Source organism: Henckelia pumila, chromosome 3 (assembly GCF_033568475.1).
Source record: "Henckelia pumila isolate YLH828 chromosome 3, ASM3356847v2, whole genome shotgun sequence".
In the NCBI taxonomy this organism is placed as follows: domain Eukaryota; kingdom Viridiplantae; phylum Streptophyta; class Magnoliopsida; order Lamiales; family Gesneriaceae; genus Henckelia; species Henckelia pumila.
In genome coordinates this window covers 120,241,463-120,267,734 of record NC_133122.1, presented here as the reverse complement: position 1 = coordinate 120,267,734, position 26,272 = coordinate 120,241,463, and the positions used below count along the sequence as shown (strand labels likewise).

At 38.5% G+C, this 26,272-nt stretch overlaps 1 protein-coding gene across 1 annotated transcript; it reads left to right on the top strand.

The window, feature by feature from the left end:
• Window positions 1-13,920: 13,920 nt before the first annotated feature.
• Window positions 13,921-15,366, top strand: LOC140889392 (probable glucan endo-1,3-beta-glucosidase A6). The gene is made up of 2 exons (XM_073297105.1): window positions 13,921-14,490; window positions 15,247-15,366. Exons 1-2 carry the CDS (start codon window positions 13,921-13,923, stop codon window positions 15,364-15,366), a joined length of 690 nt encoding a protein of 229 aa, XP_073153206.1.
• The last annotated feature ends 10,906 nt before the right edge of the window (window positions 15,367-26,272 follow it).

Here is a 26,272-nt window from a genome sequence, read left to right as displayed (position 1 = left end):
ATTGAATTAAATCGCTTTTTTGGGGACTGAATTGCAAATAGCAGAAAGTTTAGGGACTAAACTGCAAATAGGTTTATATTTATCTATTTCTTCACTTATTCCTAGCATTTTCACGTGAAAACCATTAGAATACAAAGGAAAGAACAGAGGAAACGTTCCAACCCTCAAGAACTCCATTATCGTTCCGTAAAAGCTTCGATAACTTGCGTTCCGGTTGCCAGAAATTCGAAAGAAATATATATCTGCGATCACAGCTCCAAGACCTTCGATTTGGTACAAGTTTCATTCACTTTTCTCAGATTTTATTTTTATGTGAAAGATGGAAAATTATGATTTTACGATATATGCGTATATCAGCTGTACCGATCGTGTATTCGCAGACGGTTCGGAAAAAGACTATCGTTCGGATTTTATATGATTTTAGCAAGCTAAATTCGAACCCTACCTTATCTGAATATGATGATTTTGATGGGATTGAGTTGATATAATGAGTTGTTGGGATTGATATCTTGTTTTGGATATTGTTTGGATTGCCGGTTTGTAGCCGTTACGCCGTCGATTCGCAAAATGTCAATACTTTGATATTCTTGATTCAAAGAAGCATGGTTTGAGTTGCATCTGATCTTGTTAGCTCTTTGACATGTTATTTCTCAGCTTTCAATTGAAGATTTACCACTTGCAAAATTCTCTTATAATAACAGCTATCAGACTAACATTGAGAAGGCTCCTTTTGAAGCATTGTACAGAAAGAAATGCAGATCACCATTGTATTGGGATGATATCTCAGACGTACCAGATGTTGGGCCAGATATGATCCGAGAAATGACAGAGAAAGTGAAGCTTATACAGAAACGAATGAAAACAGCTCAAGACAGACAAGCAAAATATGCAAATATCAAATGACGACCTCTATCTTTTGATCAGAGAGACACAGTTTTCTTGAAGATTTCCCCGTTTAGAGGTACAGTCAGATTTGGCAAGAGAGGAAAGTTATCTCCGCGTTTTATTGGTCCATACGAGATCATCGAGAAGATAGGCGATCTTGCTTATCGACTCGCTCTTCCTCCATCTTTGTCTGTTATTCATGACGTATTCCATGTCTCTATGCTTCGAAAGTATTAGCCTGATCCTTCCCATATTCTCCAATCTGATGAAGCTGAACTTGACGAAACTCTTAGTTATTTTGAGCAACCTATTCAGATTCTTGATTGCAAAGATAAACAGCTCAGAAACAAGACGATTCAGCTAGTCAAAGTTCAGTGGAGTCGACATGGCACTAAAGAAGCGACTTGGGAGACTGAGTCAGATATGAGACAGAGATTTCCAGAGTTGTTTCATTGATGTGAGTTCTTATTCTGCTTTATGCTATTTATTCTCTTATGTGTATACAGATTGTCTATACAGTTTGCTTATGATTTCGAGGACGAACTCATGTCTTAGTGGGAGAGAAATGTAAGGCCCGAAATTATTTAATTTTAATCCGAGAATATTTAATTTGGGAATATTTAGAGTTTAGAATTAAATTCTAATATTCTTAAATTGAAAAGGATTGAAATTGAATTAAATCGCTTTTTCGGGGACTGAATTGCAAATAGCAGAAAGTTTAGGGACTAAACTGCAAATAGGTTTATATTTATCTATTTCTTCACTTATTCCTAGCATTTTCACGTGAAAACCATTAGAATACAAAGGAAAGAACAGAGGAAACGTTCCAACCCTCAAGAACTCCATTTTCGTTCCGTAAAAGCTTCGATAACTTGCGTTCCGGTTGTCAGAAATTCGAAAGAAATATATATCTGCGATCACAGCTCCGAGACCTTCGATTTGGTACAAGTTTCATTCACTTTTCTCAGATTTTATTTTTATGTGAAAGATGGAAAATTATGATTTTACGATATATGCGTATATCAGTTGTACCGATCGTGTATTCGCAGACGGTTCGGAAAAAGACTATCGTTCGGATTTTATATGATTTTAGCAAGCTAAATTCGAACCCTACCTTATCTGAATATGATGTTTTTGATGGGATTGAGTTGATATAATGAGTTGTTGGGATTGATATCTTGTTTTGGATATTGTTTGGATTGCCGGTTTGTAGCCGTTACGCCGTCGATTCGCAAAATGTCAATACTTTGATATTCTTGATTCAAAGAAGCATGGTTTGAGTTGCATCTGATCTTGTTAGCTCCTTGACATGTTATTTCTCAGTTTTCAATTGAAGATTTACGAATCGAGAGTGCCGAGTCGCAACGAGAAGAAGTTGAAGCAAGGTTTGCTAGCATTGTATTTGAGTTTGAGTTGAGAACTTGAGCAACCGTTTGATATGCTTTATCATTGATGTCTTTGGAGACTTGAAGTACTTTCAGACGTGCTATTGAAAGGTATAAATGACAGCTAATCCAGATGGGATAGAACACTCGAAATAGCTATCGTTTCGAGTATTCCCTTGTTAATCCTATACTTAATTGTTTATATGTTTTATGTGATTAGATGTTTTACTTGCTTTGCTTGCTTATGTGATTAGTTGTTCAAGATGTTTTATAGCCTTTAATACATACAGTATATGTTGCATTCATCTTGAACTCCAGCCTAATAAGCACAGAGGGTTTAAAGCCTAGAGTGCATATGACATTTGGCGGATTGTAGTTGAGTGGCATGGATTGCAGCCTTCGCTTCCAGAGCCAGAAGACTCTCTATAATTGCACCAAAGTCAGAGGATTAAAATACTTGATGCCGCCTCGATTGGGAGTGTCGGTGGTTTGATAGTTATTTTATTCCTCGGGATCCCAAAGAACCAAGCTTTTGATAGCAGTTTTGATAGCCTATTCTTCAAACATGCATTGCATGTATGTTATAACATTAGATGAGATGCTATCTTTATTGCATGTTATGTTGTTTATACTGGGATTTTATTCTCACCGGAGTTATTCGGCTATTACTTTGTTTTGTATGTGTGCATGACAATAGGTGGGGCAGGAGCTAGTCAGAAAAGTCAAGGATAGCTCAAGATAGAAGCATAGCAAGTGAGGACACGGGTTTTAGTAGCAAGACATGTATTTTGAGTTGTTAAACCATGCGAGAAATAATACAAGAACTTTGTATATTGTGGTTTGGAATACATGGTAGTTTATGTATCTTATGTTTAGAAGCTTGTAAGATATTATGAGATAGCATGTATCTTCTTTGGTAGCATGTATAAAGGTTTATGTTTGATTTTTCCATACTTTGACAGCAGATGTTTGACAGCAGAATTCTCTGCATTTTGAGCTCGCTCGATCGGTTAAAGTTTACCGATCGAGCGAGGCCATTAATTGGCTTGGCAGAGGGAGCGAGTTTTGTTCTCGCTAGATCGGTAGAATGTTACCGATCGAGCGAGGCCTCGAATTTGGAAACAGAGCTTTTGAGTATTTGAGCTGGCTCGATCGGCCAAGTTTTACCGATCGAGCGAGACCCTGCCTTTTAAAAAAAAAATTTTTTTTTAGCTCTTGTTTCTTTAATTCTTTTAAGTACTTGTTTAATTTTTAATTACAATAAATTGCCCTAAGATAAGATTAGCAACCCGGGTCCCCACACCGATGCTCTCCAAGATCTCAAACGTACCGATAAACCTGGGAGACAACTTGCCCTTAAGGCCAAATCTGAGAATCTTGCAAAATGGTGACACTCTCAGAAACACTTTCTCCCCGACATCGAACTGCAAAGGCCTAAGCTTGGTGTTAGCATAGCTGTCCTGACGATCCTGTGCAGTCTTAATCCGTTTCTTGATCTGATCAACAATGTCTATCGCCTGCTAGATAAACTCAGGTCCCTCAGCCTGTCTCTCCCCCACTTCTTCCCAGAAGAGTGGAGTACGATAACGTCGTCCGTACAATGCCTCAAAAGGTGTCATCCCAGTACTAGTATGATAGCTGTTGTTGTACACGAACTCGATCAATGGCAAATAATCCTGCCAGGCTGAACCAAAATCCATGATGCACGCTCTAAGCATATCCTACAAAGTACGGATAGTGCTCTCTAACTGACCATCAGTCTCCGGATGATAGGCAGTACTCAAACTAAGAGTAGTACCCATCGCACGCTGAACACTCCCCCAGAATCTAGAAGTAAACCTGGGGTCCCGATTGCTGACAATGCTCATAGGCACTCCATGAAGTCGAACGATCTCCTAAATGTACAATCGAGCCATACGATCCACATTGTACTCCCGGCTATAGGCAATGAAATGTGCTGACTTGGTGAGTCGGTCCACCACAACCCAGATAGCATCACAGTTCCTCGGGGATACCGGCAAATGGGTCACAAAGTCCATTGTGATAAACTCCCATTTCCATTCAGGAATAGGCAGACTGTGAAGCAATCCTCCAGGTCGTCGGTGCTCTGCCTTGACCTGTTGACACACCAAACATCTCGAAACAAACTGATAAACACTGCGTTTCATTCCCTTCCACCAGAAACGAGTACGCAGATCCTTGTACATCTTGTTGCTCCCAGGATGAATACTCAACTTAGTGCGATGTGCCTGAGACAAAATCTCCTCTCGCAAATCTTCATCCTGCGGAATCACAAGCCTACCAGACAAACACAGAAAGCCATCTGACTGATAATGAAATCCAGACGAGCTACCCTCGTTAGCTAGATGAGCTAAATGCTGGGTCTTCGAATCAGACATCTGAGCATCTCGAATCCGCGAATACAAAGCTGGCTCAGATAATATCGCAAACATCTGGATGCTCTGCATACCTTTCTTATGCTTGAAGGTATATCCTGAAGTACAACAGTCACTGATCGCACTAGACATCGAACAAGTCTGAAGTCCAGATAGTCGCACCTTGCGACTCAAAGCATCAGCAGTGAGATTAGCAGCTCCCGGATGGTACTTAATCTCGCAATCATAGTCCTTAAGCAAGTCCATCCAACGTCTCTGCCTCATGTTCAACTCCGCCTGAGTGAACAAATACTTGAGACTCTTATGGTCAGTGAAGATCTCAAATTTCTCGCCATACAGATAATGACGCCAGATCTTCAAAGCGAACACAATGGCTGCTAACTCTAAATCATGGACTTGATAGTTGTCCTCGTGAAGCTTCAGCTATCTAGAAGCGTATGCGATCACATGCCCATTCTGAGTCAGAACACAACCTAACCCCTGAAGAGAAGCATCAGTGTATACCACATACCCTCCAGATTCTGATGGTAATGCCAACACCGGCGCAGAAGTCAACCGCCGTCGAAGCTCACAGAAGTTCTCCTCACACTAGGAGGACCACTCGAAGTCCACACCCTTGCGGGTAAGCTGCGTCAAAGGTCGAGCTAACTGAGAGAAGTTCAGAATGAAGCGATGATAATACCCTGCTAGACCAAGAAAACTACGGATCTCAGCAACCGTCGTCGGACGCGACCAATTAAGTACCGCTTCAATCTTGCTTGGATCAACAGAAATCCCCTCCCAGGATATGATATGGCCAAGAAAGACCACTCGATCCATCCAGAACTCACACTTGCTCAGCTTGGCGTACAAATGCTCATCTCGAAGAGTCTGCAGTACCAACCGCAAGTGAGAAAATGTTCTTCCGTATTACGCGAATACACCAAGATGTCGTCAATGAATATCACAACAAACTTGTCCAAATACTCCCTAAAGAAACGGTTCATCAGATCCATGAATATAGCCGGCGCATTAGTCAAACCAAATGGCATCACTAGAAACTCGTAATGCCCATAGCGAGTATGGAATGCAGTCTTGGCTATGTCCTGATCACGGACTCTCAACTGATGATACCCTGATCTCAAGTCAATCTTGGAGTAAACTGACGTGCCCTGTAGCTGATCAAACAAGTCATCAATATGAGGCAACGGATACTTGTTCTTCACAGTGACTCGATTTAGCTGCCGATAGTCAATGCACAGCCGCATCGACCCATCCTTCTTGTTTACAAAAAGAACAGGAGCTCCCCAAGGAGATACACTAGGACAAATATACCCCTTGTCCAAAAGATCCTGTAGCTGATTCTTCAACTCACGCATCTCTAACGGAGCCAGACGATACGGTGCTCGAGAAATAGGCGAAGTACCCGGCATCAACTCTATGCCAATCTCGACTTCCCTAGCAGGAGGAAAACCCGGAATCTCATCAGGAAATACATCTGGGAATTCATCCAAAACAGGAATGCTCTCTATCCCAATACTCTCAGCGGATAAATCAACTGCATAGATAAGATAACCTTCCCCGCCAGACTTTAGAGCTCGAGAGGCTCTCAAAGCTGATACCAAAGGCATCGGGGGTCGCGCTCCCTCTCCATAGAAAAACCAGCTCTCACTCCCCTCCGAATGAAAGCGTACTAATCTCTGATAGCAGTCCACTGAAGCTTGATAGGTAGTCAACATATATATTCCTATAATGCAATCAAAGTCGTCCATCGCCAAGACCATGATATTCACTAACAGAATGTTCCCTTCGAACTCTAAAGGGCAACCCATCACTAGACGCTTAGCCAAAGCAGATTGGCCCGTCAGAGTAGAAACAGACATCACTACGTCTAGTGCAATGCATGGTAACTTATGCCTCTTAACAAAACGTGCAGAAATGAAGGAATGAGATGCAACAGTGTCAATAAGTACAAGAGCAGGTATACCATAAAGCAGAAATGTACCTGCGATGACTTTCTCATTCTCCTCCACTGCCTGATCATGTCTCAGGGCAAACACCTGGCCAGAAGCTCGTGGCCTCAAATGAGAACTCCCAGCAGGCTGTCCCTGCGACCTCTGCTGTTCGGTGGCCTGAGAACCAGATCCTGAACCAGAACCAGAACCGCCTCCCCCAGATAGTGGACAATCCCTCCGGATATGACCAGTCTCTCCACAATGGAAACAAGCTCCAAAAGCTCTACGGCACTTGTCGGATGGATGGTTCTTCCCACAGTGATCACACTTGTCCTTCTTACCGAAACGGACAACACCAGCAGAGCCAGAGAAAGAAGAAGTAGATCCAGACTTCTTGAAAGATTGGGCACGGGGACCCAAAGAACTAGCAAGCCTCGACTGAGGGAAAGACCTGTTCCTCCGAATGATGTCCTCCGCCTAGTGACAACGGATCACCAAACCCTCGTAGGACATATCGTCGCCAACCGTCACACGGTCATGGATCTCAGGGTTAAGGCCCTGAAGGAACAAATTATACTTCATCCCAGAGCTGTCATCAATCTCGGGGCAATAGGATAGCAGATCAAAGAACTTCTGCTGATACTCATCGATAGACATGGCTCCCTGTCACAGACTCAGTAGCTCGCCTGCCTTCGACTGACGGAGTGCAGGAGGAAAATACAGCTTCTGAAAAGCTGTGCGGAACTCGGCCCAGGTGGCCACTCCTCTCGCCGCAACAAAAGGTGCAGAAGTAAACCTCCACCACCTGCGCGCACGTCCATCCAGAAGATAACCCAGGGTCTCCATCTTCTGCTCCTCGGTGCAGTGGAAAGTCTTAAAAGTCGTCTCCATGCGGTCTAACCAGTTCTCCGCATCCTCCGGAGACTTACCTCCAACTAAGGGCTTAGGACCCATAGCTAAGAATCAACGCACAGTGAAACGCTCAAAAATACCTCATGATGAGACTAAATCCCAAGAATACTTTTGCATGCTTTGATACCATAAATGTAGTGACCCTTACCTAGATCACCTACTAAACAGAACTTAGGCATGCAATTAACTTAATTAAACGGATATCAGAATAAAACTGCAGAAATCATAAACAATATACAATCCCAAGGCAAGGAATCTGTAAATACCCAAATATTATACAACCAAATCGAATTGCTGTATCAACCCAAAATAACAGAAATAAAACCTAGACGAAGCTCCAGCTGGCCAACCACTGCCTAGCCCCTCTTGGATCCACCAGCCTCGTCCAATCGCAAACCTGCCCCATGGAATAGGGTTTCCAGAAACACAGAGTACGAGTATGAGAGTATGAGTATACATGCATGCAAAGTGAACTCCCTGTAAACTCGAGGTCAAGGATCAGATAACAGAGACAGACCAGGCCCTGGTATGTATCACGCTGTGCCGTCGCTTCAGAAGGTGGCTCCCATACCATAATACCAGTGGATGTGCCGGACCCAAATCGATGGAAGTTCAACCACTAACAGGATAGGGAAAAACCCTACTAACACACATCTCGAAGGAGATAGCTCAGTATGCAAATGAATGCAGCATAAATCAATGACATATAAACCATGCAGTCACATAATACATGCATACTCAGCCAGGATATCTCGAACAGTACTTTCGTACCTCAAATACTAGGCAAGTGCTATCAGCCCTAGGTCCACGCCTATAATCCGCACTACACTGCCAAATGATACTACTATCATTATAGCGCTCTAAAAGCCTTAACTAAGCTAAAACATACTCCAAAATATTTTTAGGAAGCAAAAGCTATACCTTCGTCCGTCGTTAGCCCTTTGCTGTCGAGTGCCTCAAAATTAGGCCACAACTCCGCTACGATGCCTGGATCGCTATGCCACTTCCGGATTCCCCACGGGACGCCTAGAATTCCCTAGATCTGAGCTGGAAGGCTAAGGAATTGAGAGAGAAGAGGTGATTGGTGCGTCTAAATCTGAATCTCGGCCCTCCTATTTATAGACGGAGTTCGGATCGTCCGAACTGGACTTCGGGTCGTTCGAACACGTTCGGGTCATCCGAACTGGGCTTCGGTTCATCCAAACCCGATATTACGTCATTGCTTACGTTAGCATGATGACATCATCCATGACGACTGTCGGCAGCACGTTCGGAGCATCCGAACCACTCTTCGGATCGTCCGAACTTCGGACCGTCCGAACCTTGACTTCGGAGCCTCCGAACTCGATGACCCTCAAACCATTTTCAAGTGTTCTTAATCCAATTCCGGACTCCGCTAACCCATTAAGAGTTCCCTTAATCACGTTTACTCTTAATTAGTAGGATTAATGAATTGATTAACACTTAATCACAAATTTCGGGTACGAGATACTACATTGCATGTATTATGTGATGCATAAGTTTTGATCATGTTGTTATTATGAGATAGAACGTGTTGACCCTCTAGGCTGACTAGACTTAAATGGTGCAGGTGAGCAAGAAATAGAACTAGAGAATGTTTCCCCGACTGGCGGTGAAGACATATGAGCTTCCGGCGGCCGGCTAGCCCGTGACCTACGCTCAAGTCTATGTTTCAGTGGTTGTTATGAATATTAATATTCCGCACATGTTTTTATGAATTATTTATGAGTTTTGAGATTTATTGGTTAAAGATTTTATGAGAGTCTGTTGATGATTTTGATGCATGAATTTATGGATATTTATTTGCATGAAAAATATTATGAAGTTTTAGTTTGAATATTTTTTTTAAAATTTAATTACGTTTAAAATAGTTAAGTAATTATTTAATTTATGTATATATATACACGTTTTATTAGATATATAATATATTATATATTTAGCTAGTTATTTATTTACTTATAGATTATGGATGCATAATTTTTTTAAATATATTTTATATTAAATATTTAGTTATTTATTTGTTTTAAAAAAATTTAGTAGTAGTAGGACCTAGTCGTTTCATTTGGTATCAGAGCGCGGTCCTTGGAGGGTACTAGCCTACTGCGTGGAGCTCAGAAGTCGCACTACCAGTCGGTAAGTTTTAATGTTTTTTATATATAATTATGTTTATGGGGCTTAGGATTTATGCTTTAATGATTTAAGTTATGGAAAATTTTAAATTTAAATACTTAGTTATGCATAACGGTTACGTTAGGAATTTAGGAAAATTACAGTATGCCTCCGAGTCGTGTTACAAGCGAAGATGACCAGAACATTATATTTTCGAAAACTAAGTTTGATAAATTATGAGATGTAGGTTTGACATATGGACTTTTGTAGTAACTTAGTGATTTTAAGTTAGAATGATTTAATTAGTGAATCATAGGTTAAATCTATTGTGAGATTATCACTTATAATATATTATAATGTAAATATTTAACTCGTGAATTTGGGATTTATGAGAAATTATCTGGGAACTATGGTTTACACGTGTAACATGAGAATTTTTTCTTGAGGTGAGAGTAGGATTTCTCGCAAGAAAGATTAATCGAGGGTTGTACCATTTTTCTGCTTTGATGAATTTAAAACGTTCCTTTATAGAGGCTAGTATATATTTTTGGGAATTAAGTCCACATTGTGTCGAATTATTAGTTGGGTTCAAAGATATCATATTTTCATTCATTTAACTATTAAGATTTTTCCTTTGACGAATAAGTCATGATTTTCTTGGAGATGACACCTGTACCATAAGTTTATAGTATGCTGATTTGTGGTTTTAAGTGTGTACTTTTAGTTATGAGGCATAAATTGATGATATGTATGTTTTGCGTTAGGTTTTTGAATCTTTGGGAATAAGAATAATCGTGGAGTTAGTGTGATAAAGACTTGAATAATCTTTGATAATATTTAAGGGTTCGTGTGGTTGGTGTTACCAAGTAAGTTATATTTGGTTTGACGTTCAAGTCACTACGTTTAAATAAATAGATTTGAAAACTTGTCAGCCTGACTCATAGATGTTGTAATGACTGAATGATGAAGGTGTAAATTTTTATAGGCTTGTGTAATTGGTCAGGTGTGGCGTAACACAATTGTTATAAATTTTGGTTTCGATGTCAAGTATAATATAAGCTTTAGATATGGCCTAAGAGTTGACGATATATATATATATATATATATATATATTTGGAGTGAGTTTTTTTGTTAAGAGTTGAATCGTTTGAGAATTTGGGTTGTTGGTTCTACGCACGTATTGGTATTTGAGGCACTTGAGAATAATCACGAGTTAGCGTAATGCCTTGATATTATAACTGTTATCACGATACTTTCGTTTTATGTTGGGGTTAATTGTATATAAGTATTTTTATTGATGTTCTTTCAGTATCCTTGGGTTGTATAAATTTGAATTACAGGGTTATGATATAGGAGTGTCTCCACCAAGATTTTTGTAACGCATGAGCAAAAAAGGTACTAGTTGTATTTTGACTGTAATGGGACCAACATGTATTACTTGTGAGCGGGTTATTCAGTTTATTAGGTAATTGATATAGTATTTTGATTTTGAGGAGTTTAGATTCCATGGACTATAAGTAGAGGCAACTAGAAAATGATATGGAATTAACTACTGGATGCAATATGATTACGCTATTTAGAGACGATGACATGTAAATACTGTTTGGGAAATTTCACTCTTCCAACGGGAGAATCTAAATGCCTTAAGCCTAAACTAACCACGGAATTAGAATTCATATATTTTAAGCATATTCCCGACGTTAGGAGAATTTATGTTGTACGTGAAGTTTGATACTAAATTCAATTTTTGGGTTTTATGGATTAATAGCACTCGAGATTTAAGACTTTCAAGTGTTCAATAGTTGGAAGTGTAGTTGTAAATGGACAAGTTGATGAAAATTGCGATGAATGACAGATGTTCGACTCAAGGATGTTAAACTTGTTATAGAAGGCTAGTATGCGGATAAGCTTTACAAGTTGAATTTATTGGAGTTGATATTGTAATCCTATGCTTTAATAAGTAAATTTGGGAACAAAAGTTCGGCTAACGAATGTTGGAGGATTGATAAGTAGAGTGTATAAGCATATGTAATCAGTCAAGTTTTGGCATAGTGCGATTGCTATGTTTAGGGAGATGAATAGTAGAGTTAATATTTGAGTTTTACAAATAAGTTGAGGTAAGTATGTGGTTGTACTTTCATTATAGTACTAAGATTTGTATAAAATGTCAAATTTTGTTTACAATGGAATGTAAGTAAATTGTAATGATTCTATTTACGAGGTGTTTCAGCAGCGGAAGTTTATAAATGTAGGTTTGATGGAGATGAAAAGGACACCTAGGAAGGATAAAATATTTTGTTTATCAGAGTGCACAGCAGAAGCATGACTTTTGGGATACTGAAACTTGGGAACTAGATAGGTAATCGTAGATTTAGTACATTGGATTTTTGAGATACTCCGTTATTAGAGTTTGATCAGTCGAATTTCGAAGACAAAATTCTATTTAAGGGGGGAAGAAATGTAACGCCCGAAAATTCATTTACGTAAACCCGCATGCATAATTAGGACAATTAATTATTTTAAAATTTAGAAAATAGGTTAAATGACTTTATGCGAAATATGTGAATTTATTTGCATGATTTAAATATTATTTTTATCATTTAACCTGCATTTATGTTATTTATGAGATTTTTAGAATTTGTATTTTTCAATCGCGTAGGCGGGATCGTGGATGAACGAGATATATGAATTTTATTCCAAATATTTTATGAGAATTTTATGAGCCATAAATTATTATTTTCAGAAAATAATAGTTTAAATATATATATATATATATATATTTAAAAGAGTCCAATTTTCACCAAAATATCATTTTAAGAGTTTTTAGTAGGCTTTTAAAAGCCCATATTATATCATTACGAAAATTCTTCAAAAATTAGAAAAATTTTAATGGGCTACTTTGTGTTTAAACTTTGGAACCCAGCCCAATAACCATGCAAACCCATAATCAAAATTTGGCCCTCATTCTTGTTCTCCATTCTCACGTTTTTCCTTCCTAGCCGCCATCAGCAGACTCCATCACCTTTTCCTCATTACAACACACACAACACACAATTTTTATGGAGATTTAAGCAAGGTTTCACGCTCGTTCATCCCAGGGATCGATCTACGCGCCCGACATCGAGTTTTTGGCTTCACAAATTGAAAAGGCGCGTTTAAATTCTCTTCTTGGCCACCGTTTAAGTCCTATAATCTGTCATGAGCATGAGACTGCTATTTTTATATACGTTAGAATTGTTTTTACATGAAACTATTGATTGTATGTATGCAAGCCTCACGTTTTCTCATGTCCTTGCATGTATATAATCCCAAAAAATAAGGTGAATCCAAAAATTAGACCTGCAAAAAATAAGGTGAATCCAAATATTTGAAAAATATGAATGAGCCGAAACATTAGACCTGCAAATTCAAAGAACAAGCAACACACAAGGTGTCCAATTCCCATTTAAATACTCGAGAAACCTCAAGATTCAAACTCAAACAGAGATTTTAGGCAGACCCTCCAAGAAAAGACTGTAAATTTATCCATAGTTAGTACAGTAAAGTCTATACATATATCAATGGCAGAACAAAGCTAGAATCTGCCCCAAAACCTAAAACAAATATCAGCTGATCAAATAGCAATCACACATACACAAACTATAAGCAGCACAAATCTAACATCTACATGCATCGCTCATCAATGAAAGTTACAAACAATTATCAGCAACCACAACTGAAAGACGCATATTCCAGATAATCCTCCGATTAAAACACAAAGAACAAGCTAGAAAATACCCAAAAACGATCGAGAGGTCTGCTCGGATGCAGCGGAGAGGAAAGATTTCGCAGATGTGAACTTAAGACCTCATCCTTCACCAGCACCATGATTTGTGTGTGGAAAGTGCAATGAGTGGTACGCAATTTGAAACACTATAACACATTGTACCCTTTTACCTTACAACTTTGCCGTATAAGCAGCCGCTACAAAGCTAGAAAAACTGCAAAACACATAAAAAAAGAGAACTACAAGTTAAATTAATGTTTTAGGACGAAGAAATAGATTCATCATTCTCGCAACAAAGAAAACAAGGAAACAAAAAAATACCATCTAGTTTCAGTAAATTCAAAAATCCATATCTGGTAGTGTACGATAGCAATGGCAGCCAAGGAAGAGAAAAAAAATTAGCAGAGAAGAAGCCCGCTTCCGAGAAATCTCCGAATGAGAAAAAAATTTCTTGTAGTGTCTATATTAACGCCATCTTAAGATCTCAAACCTGTAGATCGAATTTCAATTGAATGGATGAAGTTTCAATACCGGGCAACTATTGTCGAATATGGGTGACGACTTGGAAGCTTCATGTCTCCATTCCTTTCTATATTGGCAATAATCTCCCCTCCCCTTCAGAATCCATTAAGCTCGTCCAGAAACTCCATGGCAAATGCATCAAAATCTACGGAGCAAACCCAAAAACCCTTCAAGACATCCAAAACACCGACATTCAAATCTCTATCATGGTACCCAACGACCTCATTCACGACATTTCCACCAACCAAACGCTCGCGGATGAGTGGGTGCGATTGAATGTCGTCCCCTTTTATCCCAAATCCAAGATCCGGTACCTTCTCGTGGGGAACGAAATCTTGAGCAACCCACCAAACACGAACAAGTACTCTATGAGAAAGTTCGGGTTGAAGAAAATCAAGGTCGGAACCCCATTAGCTATGGATGCCCTGGAATCTTCATTCCCGCCGTCGAACGACACTTTCAGGTCCGATGTTAGGGAGAAAGTGATTAAACCATTGCTCCATTTCTTGGATAGGAGCAAATCTTTCTTCTTCGTTGATGCGTACACTTATTTCGCGTGGGTAGGCCAACCACTCCAGATTAATCTCGAATCTACGGTGAGAAGTGGGCGGCTAGGGTTGGGTTTTGAGAGAGTCGTGAGAGCGAGAGGATGAGGAAGAAAGGGGTTGAGTAATTTTTATTTTTTATTGACGGAAAAGGGTTGACTTGCATATTTATTTTTTTAAAATTAAAAAAATGGAAAAAAGAAAAGACAACATAAAAAGACAACGGTTTTAAAACTGTGTTGTCGTAGACTCCAAAAAAAACGCAAATAGACAACGGTTAATTAAAACCGTTGTCGTAGGTCATAAAAAACACGCTCATAGACAACGGTTAATTAAAACCGTTGTTGTAGGTCATAAAAAGCACGCTCATAGACAACGGTTTTTTAAAACCGTTGTCTATGACGTATAAAAGACAACGGTTTTTTAAAAACCGTTGTCCTCTTTCATTAAAATATAGCCAACTACAACGGTTTTTATTAAAACCGTTATTAAATGTCAAAAGAAAACAGTTTTTTGAAAAAACCGTTGTCTTTTGAGTGTTGTTAAAATCAATATTTGTTGTAGTGTATCCTTTCATTTCTCCCTTCATGTGATCGGCCATGGCTGCTGCAACTGGTTAGGAGTTGTACCAGGGTCCCTATAGGTCTAGAGTCCAAAGTGGCTCAGTTCTTTAGGGGCTGGGATGATCAAGGCCGATAGGGTTTTAGATGTGGTTGCTACAAATCAGCAAATTTCTGGATTTCCGAAACATGGTTCGCTAGGACTGTGTAGGGTTCGGTTCAAAGCAAGGCATGGCTCTTTGGAACCGCCCAGATGTGGGCTTCGTCTGGAATGTGGAGATCTGGCCGGTTGGCGGCCAGAGCCGGCCGACAGCAAGCCATAAAGGCTTGATGCTGCACGACCGAAGGGAAAGGTTGAAGGGGGGAAGTCTGTACGTGATGGGTTTGGAAAATTGGGTTTCTTCTATTTTGGGTTATGGGATTTTAGGCGGGCCGGGCTTGGGTCTTGGGTTCGGGTCGGGTCTAAAATAATGCGTGTCAAGATAGTTGGGTTCGGGTTGTGCTTGTTGCGCTCGGATATTTTTAAATTTTAAATTAATTTTTAGTTATGAATTTTTAATGGGCTTAGTCTAAGTAATTAAATTAAATGAATCACTTTGGTTTTATTAATTGGGCTTAGAAAATTATTTAAGTAAGTCCAATAAATTTTTTTATGGGCCGGGCCATGGAGATTATTGGGCCAGTTTTTGGGATATTGGGCTCATTGGGCCAGTCTAGGTGATTAATGGGCTTAAGCTTTGTTATTGGGCCAGACATGTCTTATTGAACTTAAATAAATTATTGGGGCTAAATTTGAGTTAATGAACTTAAGTTGAGTTATTGGGCCAGTCTAGAAGTTTTTGGGGCTAAGTGTAAGGAGTTAGCAGCTTGAACCAATCCATGAAAAATATGCATATTCCGTAAATATATATTTAATTATTGCATGAATATTTGAAGTACGAAAAAAAATATATTATTTTTTTATATTTATATTAATAATTAATTAAATATATATTTACGGGAAATATTTTATGAAAAATAAGATCATGAATGATTTTTATGATGTGCATGATAATGTATGTATATGTATGATGTTGAGCATAAAAATATTTTAAGGAAGTTAAAGTGGGTGTGTGACAATTACGGGATTGGGGATGAGATACCTAGGCCCGAAGCCCTTTTCATAGAGTACAAGACCGAGAGTCAGGATTCTGGGTCCATATGTTATGATGATTTGCCTATGGATCCGGGGTCAGCCTGGTGACGGGGCCAAGAGGTGAAGATCCCACCGCCACGTACGTTGGTTCTTTGATTGATCAATCACTTACACGGTCACACGACATGTATATAACCTTCATAGTTTTTAAATGATGATATGCCCTAAGTACGATGTATGATGAACATGTTATGATATGATTATGGATAAATGTTTAAGTTCAGCCATGAGTTATGAATTTTTTAAGAACATGCATGTATATACGTAGTATTATGTATGTTGCATGTATTATGTGATTCATAAGTTTTGATCATGTTGTTATTATGAGATAAAACGTGTTGAGCTTCTAGGATCACTAGACTTAAATGGTGCAGGTGAGCAAGAAATAGATCTAGAGAATGTTGCCCCGACTGGCGATGAAGACATATGAGCTCCCGGCAGCCGGCTAGCCCGTGACCTACGCTCAAGTCTATGTTTCAGTGGTTGTTATGAATATTAATATTCCGCACATGTTTTTATGAATTATTTATGAGTTTTGAGATTTATTGGTTAAAGATTTTATGAGAGTCTGTTGATGATTTTGATGCATGAATTTATGGATATTTATCTGCATGCAAAATATTATGGAGTTTTAGTTTGAATAATTTTTTTAGAAATTTAATTATGTTTAAAATAGTTAAGTAATTATTTAATTTATGTATATATATACACGTTTTAGTAGATATATAATATATTATATATTTATCTAGTTATTTATTTACTTATAGATTATGGATGCATAATTTTTTTAAATATATTTTATATTAAATATTTAGTTATTTATTTGTTAAAAAAAAATTTAGTAGTAGTAGGACCTAGTCGTTTCAATTGAGTTATTACCTAATTTATAATTGATTTGGTGAATATTTAACTTAATATCTTTCTATTTCATTAAAATTATACATCCTAACCCCAAAATGAATTTGCACTTATGTCAATTTTTTTCTTTTTTACTTAAAGAAATTTGATACTTATTGGTATTTTTTTCTTCTTCATCGGTAATTTAAATCTTCAATACTATCTCTATATATAATTTTAAACTCAATCATATTTTAATTTATATTTTTATATTTTTAGATTAGATTAGATAGTTATCACTGCTAAACTTTTGAATATTTGATTATTCATGTTAGTTTGGAAAATAACATAAAAATTAATTAGCATTAAAAATTTATGTATTAAAAAATTTTGTATATTCTTGTATCGATTGTAAGAGGCGACGCGGTAGTTTAAAATCAAAATTATACATTTATTATATAAATTTGTTGATGAAACTTTTATTGTTTTCCTAAAAATAGACTTTCTTTTCAAATATGAAATTATTCCGTTATCCATATCCTTATATTCAATCATGTCTTTAAATTTTGAGATGAAAATTTTATCACTCCTAATAAAAAAATATGAAATAATAATCAATTTTGTTATAGATAATTTGATGTAGATGATCATTTAGATTAGATTTATTATATTATCTACTATTCATATATGTAAATGCACTCTATAAATAGAGGCATCCAATGATAAATAAAGTATTCAGATTTATTCTCTCTTCTCCGTATTCCTTATAATTTTAACACGTTATCAGTCAGCGCGAGTGCTCTTTGAGATAAAACTCACAAATATTTTTTTTCTTTTGAATGCTATCTGATGATGTCGGAATTTTACCTCGGGTTCGGTCTGGTAGAATGGATCCTCCAACTCCTTTAGGAAACAGGTCGGGTAGGGTACCACCAAGTTCTGCACAGGCAACAACTAGGTGAAGGGGCGTCGAAGGTATTTTCGGCGTGACCCCTCCGATGCCTAAGTCAGTGTCTTGAAGGCAGAGGGTATGATTAATGCAAAAACTGAGAGATATGAGTGCGTGAATATAAAAGTAAGAGTAAGTGTGTGATGAATAATGAATAGTGAGTAATGAATCATAACAACCATAACAGTACCTGTATTTATAGGAAAAATAGAGTAAGTTACCTAGTCGAATTATAACATGTCCTGGAATAGGACTCTTCATTCATTGGTCCCCCTTGAGTTTATCCCTATCTCATTCATATCGGTGCAATGGTCAAGCTTATATTCAATGTATTCGAGTCCCACTTGAACTAGAAAACATACCAAGCCCATTGGACCCCAGCTCGGGTCGGCCCATTAATAGCAGCCCAGGTCTTGACACGCCCTAACAGGTAGAAAACTGGGTTGATCCTTATATAATAATAATCCCATAATTGGGCCAACCCTCTTAAACCCATAATGAATGGGTTCGGGTTAAAATAATTTTTCGGGGTATCAATAGTACCTCCCTAACTGGTCTAAAAGAAGAATGAATTTAGACCAACAATTCAGACCTGACCCCGAATTACTCATGCCTCATTCAGACAGTCCAAAATTGAATCCGCGGGATGTGTTTCTTTAAACGGTCTAGATCAGGATCCGCGTGATGTGCTTTTTACGAACGGCTTAGATGCCTCTTGACGGTTCGCCTCCCGAGGCTTTGGAGGCCTTGACCTGTCCCGTCCCGAGCCATAGATAGATATGATAATCAACGGTCTAGATCAATTCATTACCTCTATAAATAGGTCAGTAAAATTTCATTTTTTACCTTTCACTCTTATACTATTACGCTGTCAAAATTTCGAGAGCTCGCCTGACCCGGACTGCTACTTCCATCTTGTTTGTGTCAATCCTGAGCTACAGATCTTTTACCTGTAAGTCTTACCGTTCTTACACTAGGTTGATTAATATGTCTTCCCCAGATGAAAATTCTATTAGGGAAATAGTAGCATTTGTTGAAGCACCCAATTCTCCCTCTAATAACCCCGAGCCCTCCGATTCCGATAATCCAAGCTCAGAGCTGGATTTATCGGAGACTCGAGAGGAAAAATTAAAGCGACTGCACAGACTCAGGTCGGATGAGGCCCGATTATCTGCCAAGGGAAAACAATGGTATGAGGTACTGGCCTCCCATCTAAGTCCAGACCTAGGTCCTCTCATTAGGGAGAGATCGGGCATGCCCGATACATATGATCTTATAATTCCGAGCCGTAAAGACCGGGCTCACAGACCTCCCCCTAAATTCTTGAGCTTCAGTCTAGACCAAATCAAGATGGGTCTAAGATTTCCCGTCCCGAGCTGCGTACCCTATCTGTGTCAATATTTTTGTGTGTGTCCAAGTCAATTATCCCCGAACTCTTTTAGTTCAATTCTATCATTAGGTGTCCTTTTTTGTTTCTTCTGAATTCCATTAGACATAGGAAATTTCATTTATTTCCTGCAAATTAAGAAAACTGCATCGGGACGTTTCTATATTTTCATGCGACCCGAATACCCCTTTTTGAGGGGTAAGCCTAGCTCACACAAGGGCTGGACAAACAGATATTTTTTTTTAAACCCAACCAGCCCTGGGAATGTCGGTCCAATTGGGCTATGAATTTTACCACCCCTGAACCCCCAGCTCTGTGAAAGAGTGGGTGCCCGGTGAGCCATCTTGTGGCTAAGGGCTTTGATGAATCTTTGTATAAACAATCTTTTGTTTAATATTATTTAAACTTTTATTAATGGCAATGAATTTATCTTTCTTCATATTGTTATATTGTGATATACTATTGTTGTTTTGATAAAGACCTTGAATATACTATAGTGTATGTAAGATGTGGTAGAACATGGAGATGTCTATCATGAAACACATCTTATAGTCACTGTATATTCTAAACTGTTCCTAGTCGATTGAGCCGTCCGATAATAAGGATAAGGATCGCTCGAGTTTGAGACTAGCATTTGCGATGCGGAGTACCACGTTTCATTGGTAAGGAACATAGAGATGTTCGAAGCATGCAAATGGATATTCATATGATGAATGATCGAACTACCCTATCCGGACTTTCCAAGTGGTTATCACTTATCGAGTGGATATAGTCCGCGGTTTTGGTTGTACACCATTAGTCCTTACTACTTGAAACATCATTGAGACTCTATATGCTAGTACTGTGCTTTGACCCATTTACCGACTCTATTGGGGTCATCAGGTGTCGGGATTGGGTACAGTTACAACACATATAGGAGTCGATGCTTTGTTGTCAAGGATTCACCACATACTTGCGAGTGTGGATATCCTATGCGATCTGAGGAGATATTAGTGTGACGAATCTCTAGCCAGAGTACATGATGTGATTTAAGAAATGGTTTCTTAGTAGCACATGCGATGTCACTATTTGATCTTCAAGATGTATTGCATAGTTATCGAATCTCGAACGACTCTCGATATACCAATGGTTGTTGATTCGATCGGGATATATGGATGAAGGGACCGTACTGTACGCTAACCAAAATCTATTGGTTCTTGTAGGCACTATCAGTGATACCTAGGGAATCATGGGGCGATGTTGCTAGGCGCTCTTACCATGATTCGATGGGCAAGTCGGAAATGGTTATTCCGAGTCACAAGGAGTTGTGAGCCCACGGCTAGCTGTATCCCTGAACCATTGAGGGTCACACAGTGTAATGGATTTTTAATCCCCGTTGAGATAGTTAAATTTAAAGAGTTAAATTTAATGAACAAAGAAGTTGGACTTCTTAATTATGAGTAGAGGAGTAAGATTTCCTAAAATGACATAGGGATGGACATTTTTGGAAACCACTGAATTCGGATTCAGAAAAATTTATCTTGACTTTAAAAGGTGCAGAAATGGTTTCTGTGCACATTGGTGAAATCGGTTTATCAATCGGAGTCGCGATGAATTTTATATTAATTTCTGAACATGCGGGCTTTGCTTGTCGGGCTTGAACTTATGACTAATGGGCCCTAAGCTGTTAGTGGCCTACATTATAAATAAGTTATTGCAGTACAGAAATTACACATAACAGGCATAATTTTCGAAATTAACTAGGGTTTTGAAACCTAGTGGCCGCCGCCCCCCTCTCCCCTCTCTGCTCGAAAAACCCAGCCTGTGAATTTTGAATTTGCAGTCTGGTTTAACGGATCAAATTCATTAATCTCTTCGTAGAAACTTCTGATAGATTTTCTAGTGCAATCTATCAGAGGGATTAAATATCCGTTCGTGGACCTGATTGAAGAACAGTTCGTCCATCAGTTTCAGGGATATACAACAAGAGCAGAGCAATCTGTTGGTGTCCATAATCTCGAATCGAGATTGAGGTAAAAATTTATAATTGTTATTTAAATTTTTACACACACAATTTAATCGTAAGGTTGATACCCATTATGGAATTGTTCCATATAAAAATTTTTAAAACTTCCGCTGCACCGGGTATCAATCCTGATTGATCTGATCGCCGCGTTCTCCAACAGTGGTATCAAAGCCAGGTTGCTCAGATCAAGCGATTAAATTAATCGATTGTACAAAATTTTTTTAAGCCTCGGTTTTTGAAACAAAATAAATATTTAAAAATAAAATTTTTTTTTTTTTGGGCAAAAACCCGGGCAGCGATTGGATCGTTGCCCGGGGGGGGGGGGGGGCAGCGATGGTCGCTGCCCTAGGGGGCAGCCGGGCTGCCCGGCCCGACCCCATTAGGGCGCGGGCAGCCCAGGAATGTCCCGGGCGGCCCGCGGGAAAAATTAATTTTTAATTTTTAAATTAAATTTTAATATGTTAAAATTCTATTTTTGGTCCGATCGAAAATTGTTTTTGATTGGTCCACGAGGCGTCGGATCGAATTGTTCGAGTCCGAAAATTTTAAAATTGATTTTTGGATAAATTTGAATTTTTGGAAAATTTAAATATTTTATCCGTTAAATTGAATTTTGAAATTAATTATTTTTTGTACAATTGATGATAAGATATGATCTTATGGATATATTGAGTAAAATATGATTTTATGTATAAAATTGGATTTTATAGATAAAATATGATTTTATTTGATAAAAAGATAAAATATGATTTTGTATGTAAAATAAGATTTTATATATGAAATATGATTTTATCCTTTTAAATTTAAATTGCCATTGCATGTTATCCAATAAATTAATTTTGAATTAAATGTTATTGGATAAGGATGATCGATTGCCATGACCAATTTTGTAGGTGTATGTTAGGAATTTACATTTGTTTTTATTGTTGTTGGATTTATTAATGGGCCTGGTTTATGGCCCAATATGAATGTCATATGTAATAAAAAGTGGGCTTGGTTTATGGCCCATTCCCACCCCTTAAAAATGTATCCCCTACTTGTCATTGTTATTTATTGTAAATACATTAGATTTAGTGGGAGATCAAGATTTGAAGATGGAGGTGGGCCCAGCAGACAATAAAGACAGAAGAAATGTAAATTGGAAGCTCAATGTAATAGGATTGCATTGCATACTGCATATTACCTAGGATTGGACTAAGACTCGTGATTGGCAACCACGGGTCGATTAGAAATGGAATCGATCATCCTATATAATATGTGATATTATAGTTGTATGCATGTTTTAGACAAAATTGTGTGAATCCGACAAGCATACAAAACTTTGAAAACGATGAGACAAATTTTTATAATTAAAATCCCTCATTTTAAATATGATTTAAAATTGATATCAAGATAAATAAAGGAAATTTAAATTTGTTTAAATGTTCCTACCTTCCATCAACGATCAATGTATGAGATGCTACCCGCGGATACGGTTCGGCTCATATTATTGGGGGGGCCCGTTCGTCGGAAAGCTGTACATTGGATCGACACATGTTGTAAGTTGGGTGGAACTCCCATGGGATCGGCTCATATTATTGGGGGATCCACATGGCGACCGTCCATCACAACTTAATATTGATGGGTCATCTTGACATGTCACAATAAACGGCGTCATATTATTGGGCCCTTATTGGACATGAGGTAAAAACATGGAGGTTGCTTTGAAAGCAATTGGGCTCTACCTTTTGAAAATTATGGTTGGCTGATATTATTCGGGACCATAGTTTGTCAATTGGACTCCATGTTCTCACTAAGGAAAACAGTTTCCCGTTTTCACTAGAGGGTAGTGAAATCGTTAAAATAGTGGGAGTGAGATTCATAAAATAAATTTCGCCTATTTTATGTCTTAGTAAATTGCTTAAACAATCACTGATATTTGTCTGTTTCTTTTCAGTATTTCATAAGATGAATTCGCGTAATCCACTTTTCTCGATCCTCGAACAAAATAAGTTGACTGGCGCAAACTATACGGAATGGTTCCGTAAGTTGAAGTTGTCTTGACTTCGGAGAAGATGCTCTACGTGTTAGAAAAATCTCCTCCGAAGGAAGCACCAGCTGACGTAAGTCCGGAAGAGTTAGCCAAACTTGATACATGGTGGGACCATGATATCAAGATCAAATGCTATATGCAAGCCTCGATGTCTGATGAACTCCAGAGGCGATTTGAGGACACCGTGAATGCTTCTGACATTCACGTACAACTCAAGGAACTTTTTGGGGCTCAATCGAGGGCTGAAATATTCGCTACTGTAAAAGAGCTAATGACGTGTCGCATGCGTGAAGGGACTTCGGTCCGTGATCATGGGGTACGAGTGATTTGGCTCATACAGAAGTTGGTAACCCTTGATTTGGTGTTGGAGCATGAACTCAACGTGGACTTACTACTTCTGTCTCTTCCTTCTTCGTTTGACGGATTTGTGGTGAATTTCAATATGAACAAGATAGAGGCCTCCCTTGAAGAGATGGTCAATATGCTTGTGACATATGAATCCACATTAAAGAAGGATAAACCGGCTTTCTTGGTGGGCTCCTCTTCTTCTGCTAAGAAGGGGCCAAGTACAAAGGGTAAGAAACGTTCTGCCCCACCCAAGAAAATTGAACCCGAGAAGAAGTACAAGACAAAGGCTTCAAACATGGAAAAATCCAAGGATGTTTGCCATTACTGCAAGAAGCCCGGTCATTGGAAGCGTAACTGCAAGGAATATCTAGAGCAGTTGCGAACTGCGAAGGGTATGTTCTATATTGAAATAAATGTTTCACTTAATACTACTTCTTGGGTATTGGATACCGGATGTGGATCTCACATTTGCAATGATTTGCAGGTGATGACAAGAAGTCGCAGGCTTAGAATGGGTGAGACCCAGCTGAGGCTCGAAAATGGTTCCAGAGTTGAAGCTAAAGCCGTGGGAGATGTTTATTTAATTTTGCAGAACGGTTTTAAGTTACTTTTAAGAGATGTTTTATTTGTTCCGGATTTGATTAAAAACATTATTTCTGTTTCTATGCTTGATAGAGATGGTTATTCTTGCAATTTTGTGAATGGGATTTGCAATATTTACAAGAATGAATGTTTAATTGGAAATGGACAACTTAAAAACGATCTATACAACTTAAAACTAAAAGACGTTCCAATAAATTATGTTGATAAACCGGCAACAACAAACAAAAGGAAAATCGATAGCCAAAACTCGGCAAACCTTTGGCATGCTAGGCTAGGTCATATTTCCTCAAGGAGGATGAACAAGCTAGTGGGAGAGGGCATGTTTGATATGTCTGATATTAACTCTCTACCTACTTGTGAATCCTGCCTAAAAGGAAAAATGACAAAATCTCCTTGTAAGGGGAAACCTGAGCGTAGTCAAAATCTGTTGGATTTGATCCATATAGATGTTTGTGGTCCATTTAGAGTTGGTACTCAATATGGCCACACCTACTTCATTACCTTTACTGATGATTATTCTAGGTATGGGTATTTATATTTAATGAAGTATAAGTCTGAAGCATTTGAAAAGTTCAAAGAATTCAAGGCTGAAGTAGAAAACAAGCTAGGTAAAAGTATTAAAGCACTTCGATCGGATCGAGGTGGAGAATACTTAAGTACCGAGTTTTTGGACTATCTAAAAGAGAATGGGATTCTCTCTCAGTGGACTCCTCCTATGACACCACAGCTTAATGGTGTATCGGAGCGTCGTAATCGAACTTTGTTGGACATGGTTCGGTCCATGATGAGCTTCACTGAGCTTCCACCTTCGTTTTGGGGCTATGCGCTTGAAACGGCGGTATTGTTGTTGAACAACGTCCACACTAAAGCAGTGGACAAAACACCATACGAGTTATGGAATGGCAAAGCTCCTAAGTATTCGTACTTGAGGATTTGGGGATGTCCTGCTTACGTGAAGCGGACAGTGAGAGATAAGTTGGATAGTCGATCCAACTTATGTTATTTTGTAGGGTATCCGAAGAATTCAATCAGATATTATTTCTATTATCCTGCTGAAACAAAGGTGTTTGTTTCAAGGAATGCCACCTTCTTGGAGAAGGAGTTCTTATTGGATAAGAAAGGCGAGATGATGGAACTCGAAGAAATTCGAGAAGAACCCGAAATACAAAATAACGATCCTACACCTCAGGAACCATTGATAGACACGCCTGTACCTAGAAGATCCGAGAGGACTTCTAGACCTCCTATTCGATATGGTCTTCTTCTTGAAGGGGATCAAGATGAACCCGATGTTGGATATGATCCAAGAAACTTCAAGGAAGCAATTTCTGATGCGGATTCAAATTTATGGCTTGAAGCTATGCAGTCGGAAATAGATTCGATGCATACAAACCAAGTTTGGTCTTTAGTAGATCCTCCCGATGGAATTGTTCCAATAGGGTGTAAATGGATCTACAAGAGAAAGCTTGGGCCTGATGGTAAGGTATTGACCTACAAGGCGCGATTGGTGGCAAAAGGTTATACTCAAAGACAAGGAGTTGACTATGATGAAACCTTTTCACCAGTTGCAATGTTCAAGTCCATAAGAATCCTTATTGCCATAGCTGCATGGTATGACTATGAGATATGGCAAATGGATGTGAAGCCTGCTTTTCTTAATGGAGACATTAAGGAAGAAATCTATATGAAGCAGCCTGAGGGGTACACATCCATGGGAAGCGAGCATAAGGTATGCAAGCTTCAGAGATCAATTTATGGTCTAAAACAAGCATCAAGAAGTTGGAACCAGAAATTTGATGAAACAATAAAAGATTTTGGTTTCATCAAGAATCCGGAGGAACCATGCGTGTACAAGAAAGTAGTTAAGGATGCTGTGACATT

Coding starts and splice junctions, on each gene's coding strand:
- LOC140889392 (XM_073297105.1), top strand. CDS start 13,921: ATGGATGAAGTTTCAATACCGGGCAACTATTGTCGAATATGGGTGACG. Junction 14,491..15,246: donor CGTACACTTATTTCGCGTGG/GTAGGCCAACCA, acceptor AGGACTGTGTAG/GGTTCGGTTCAAAGCAAGGC.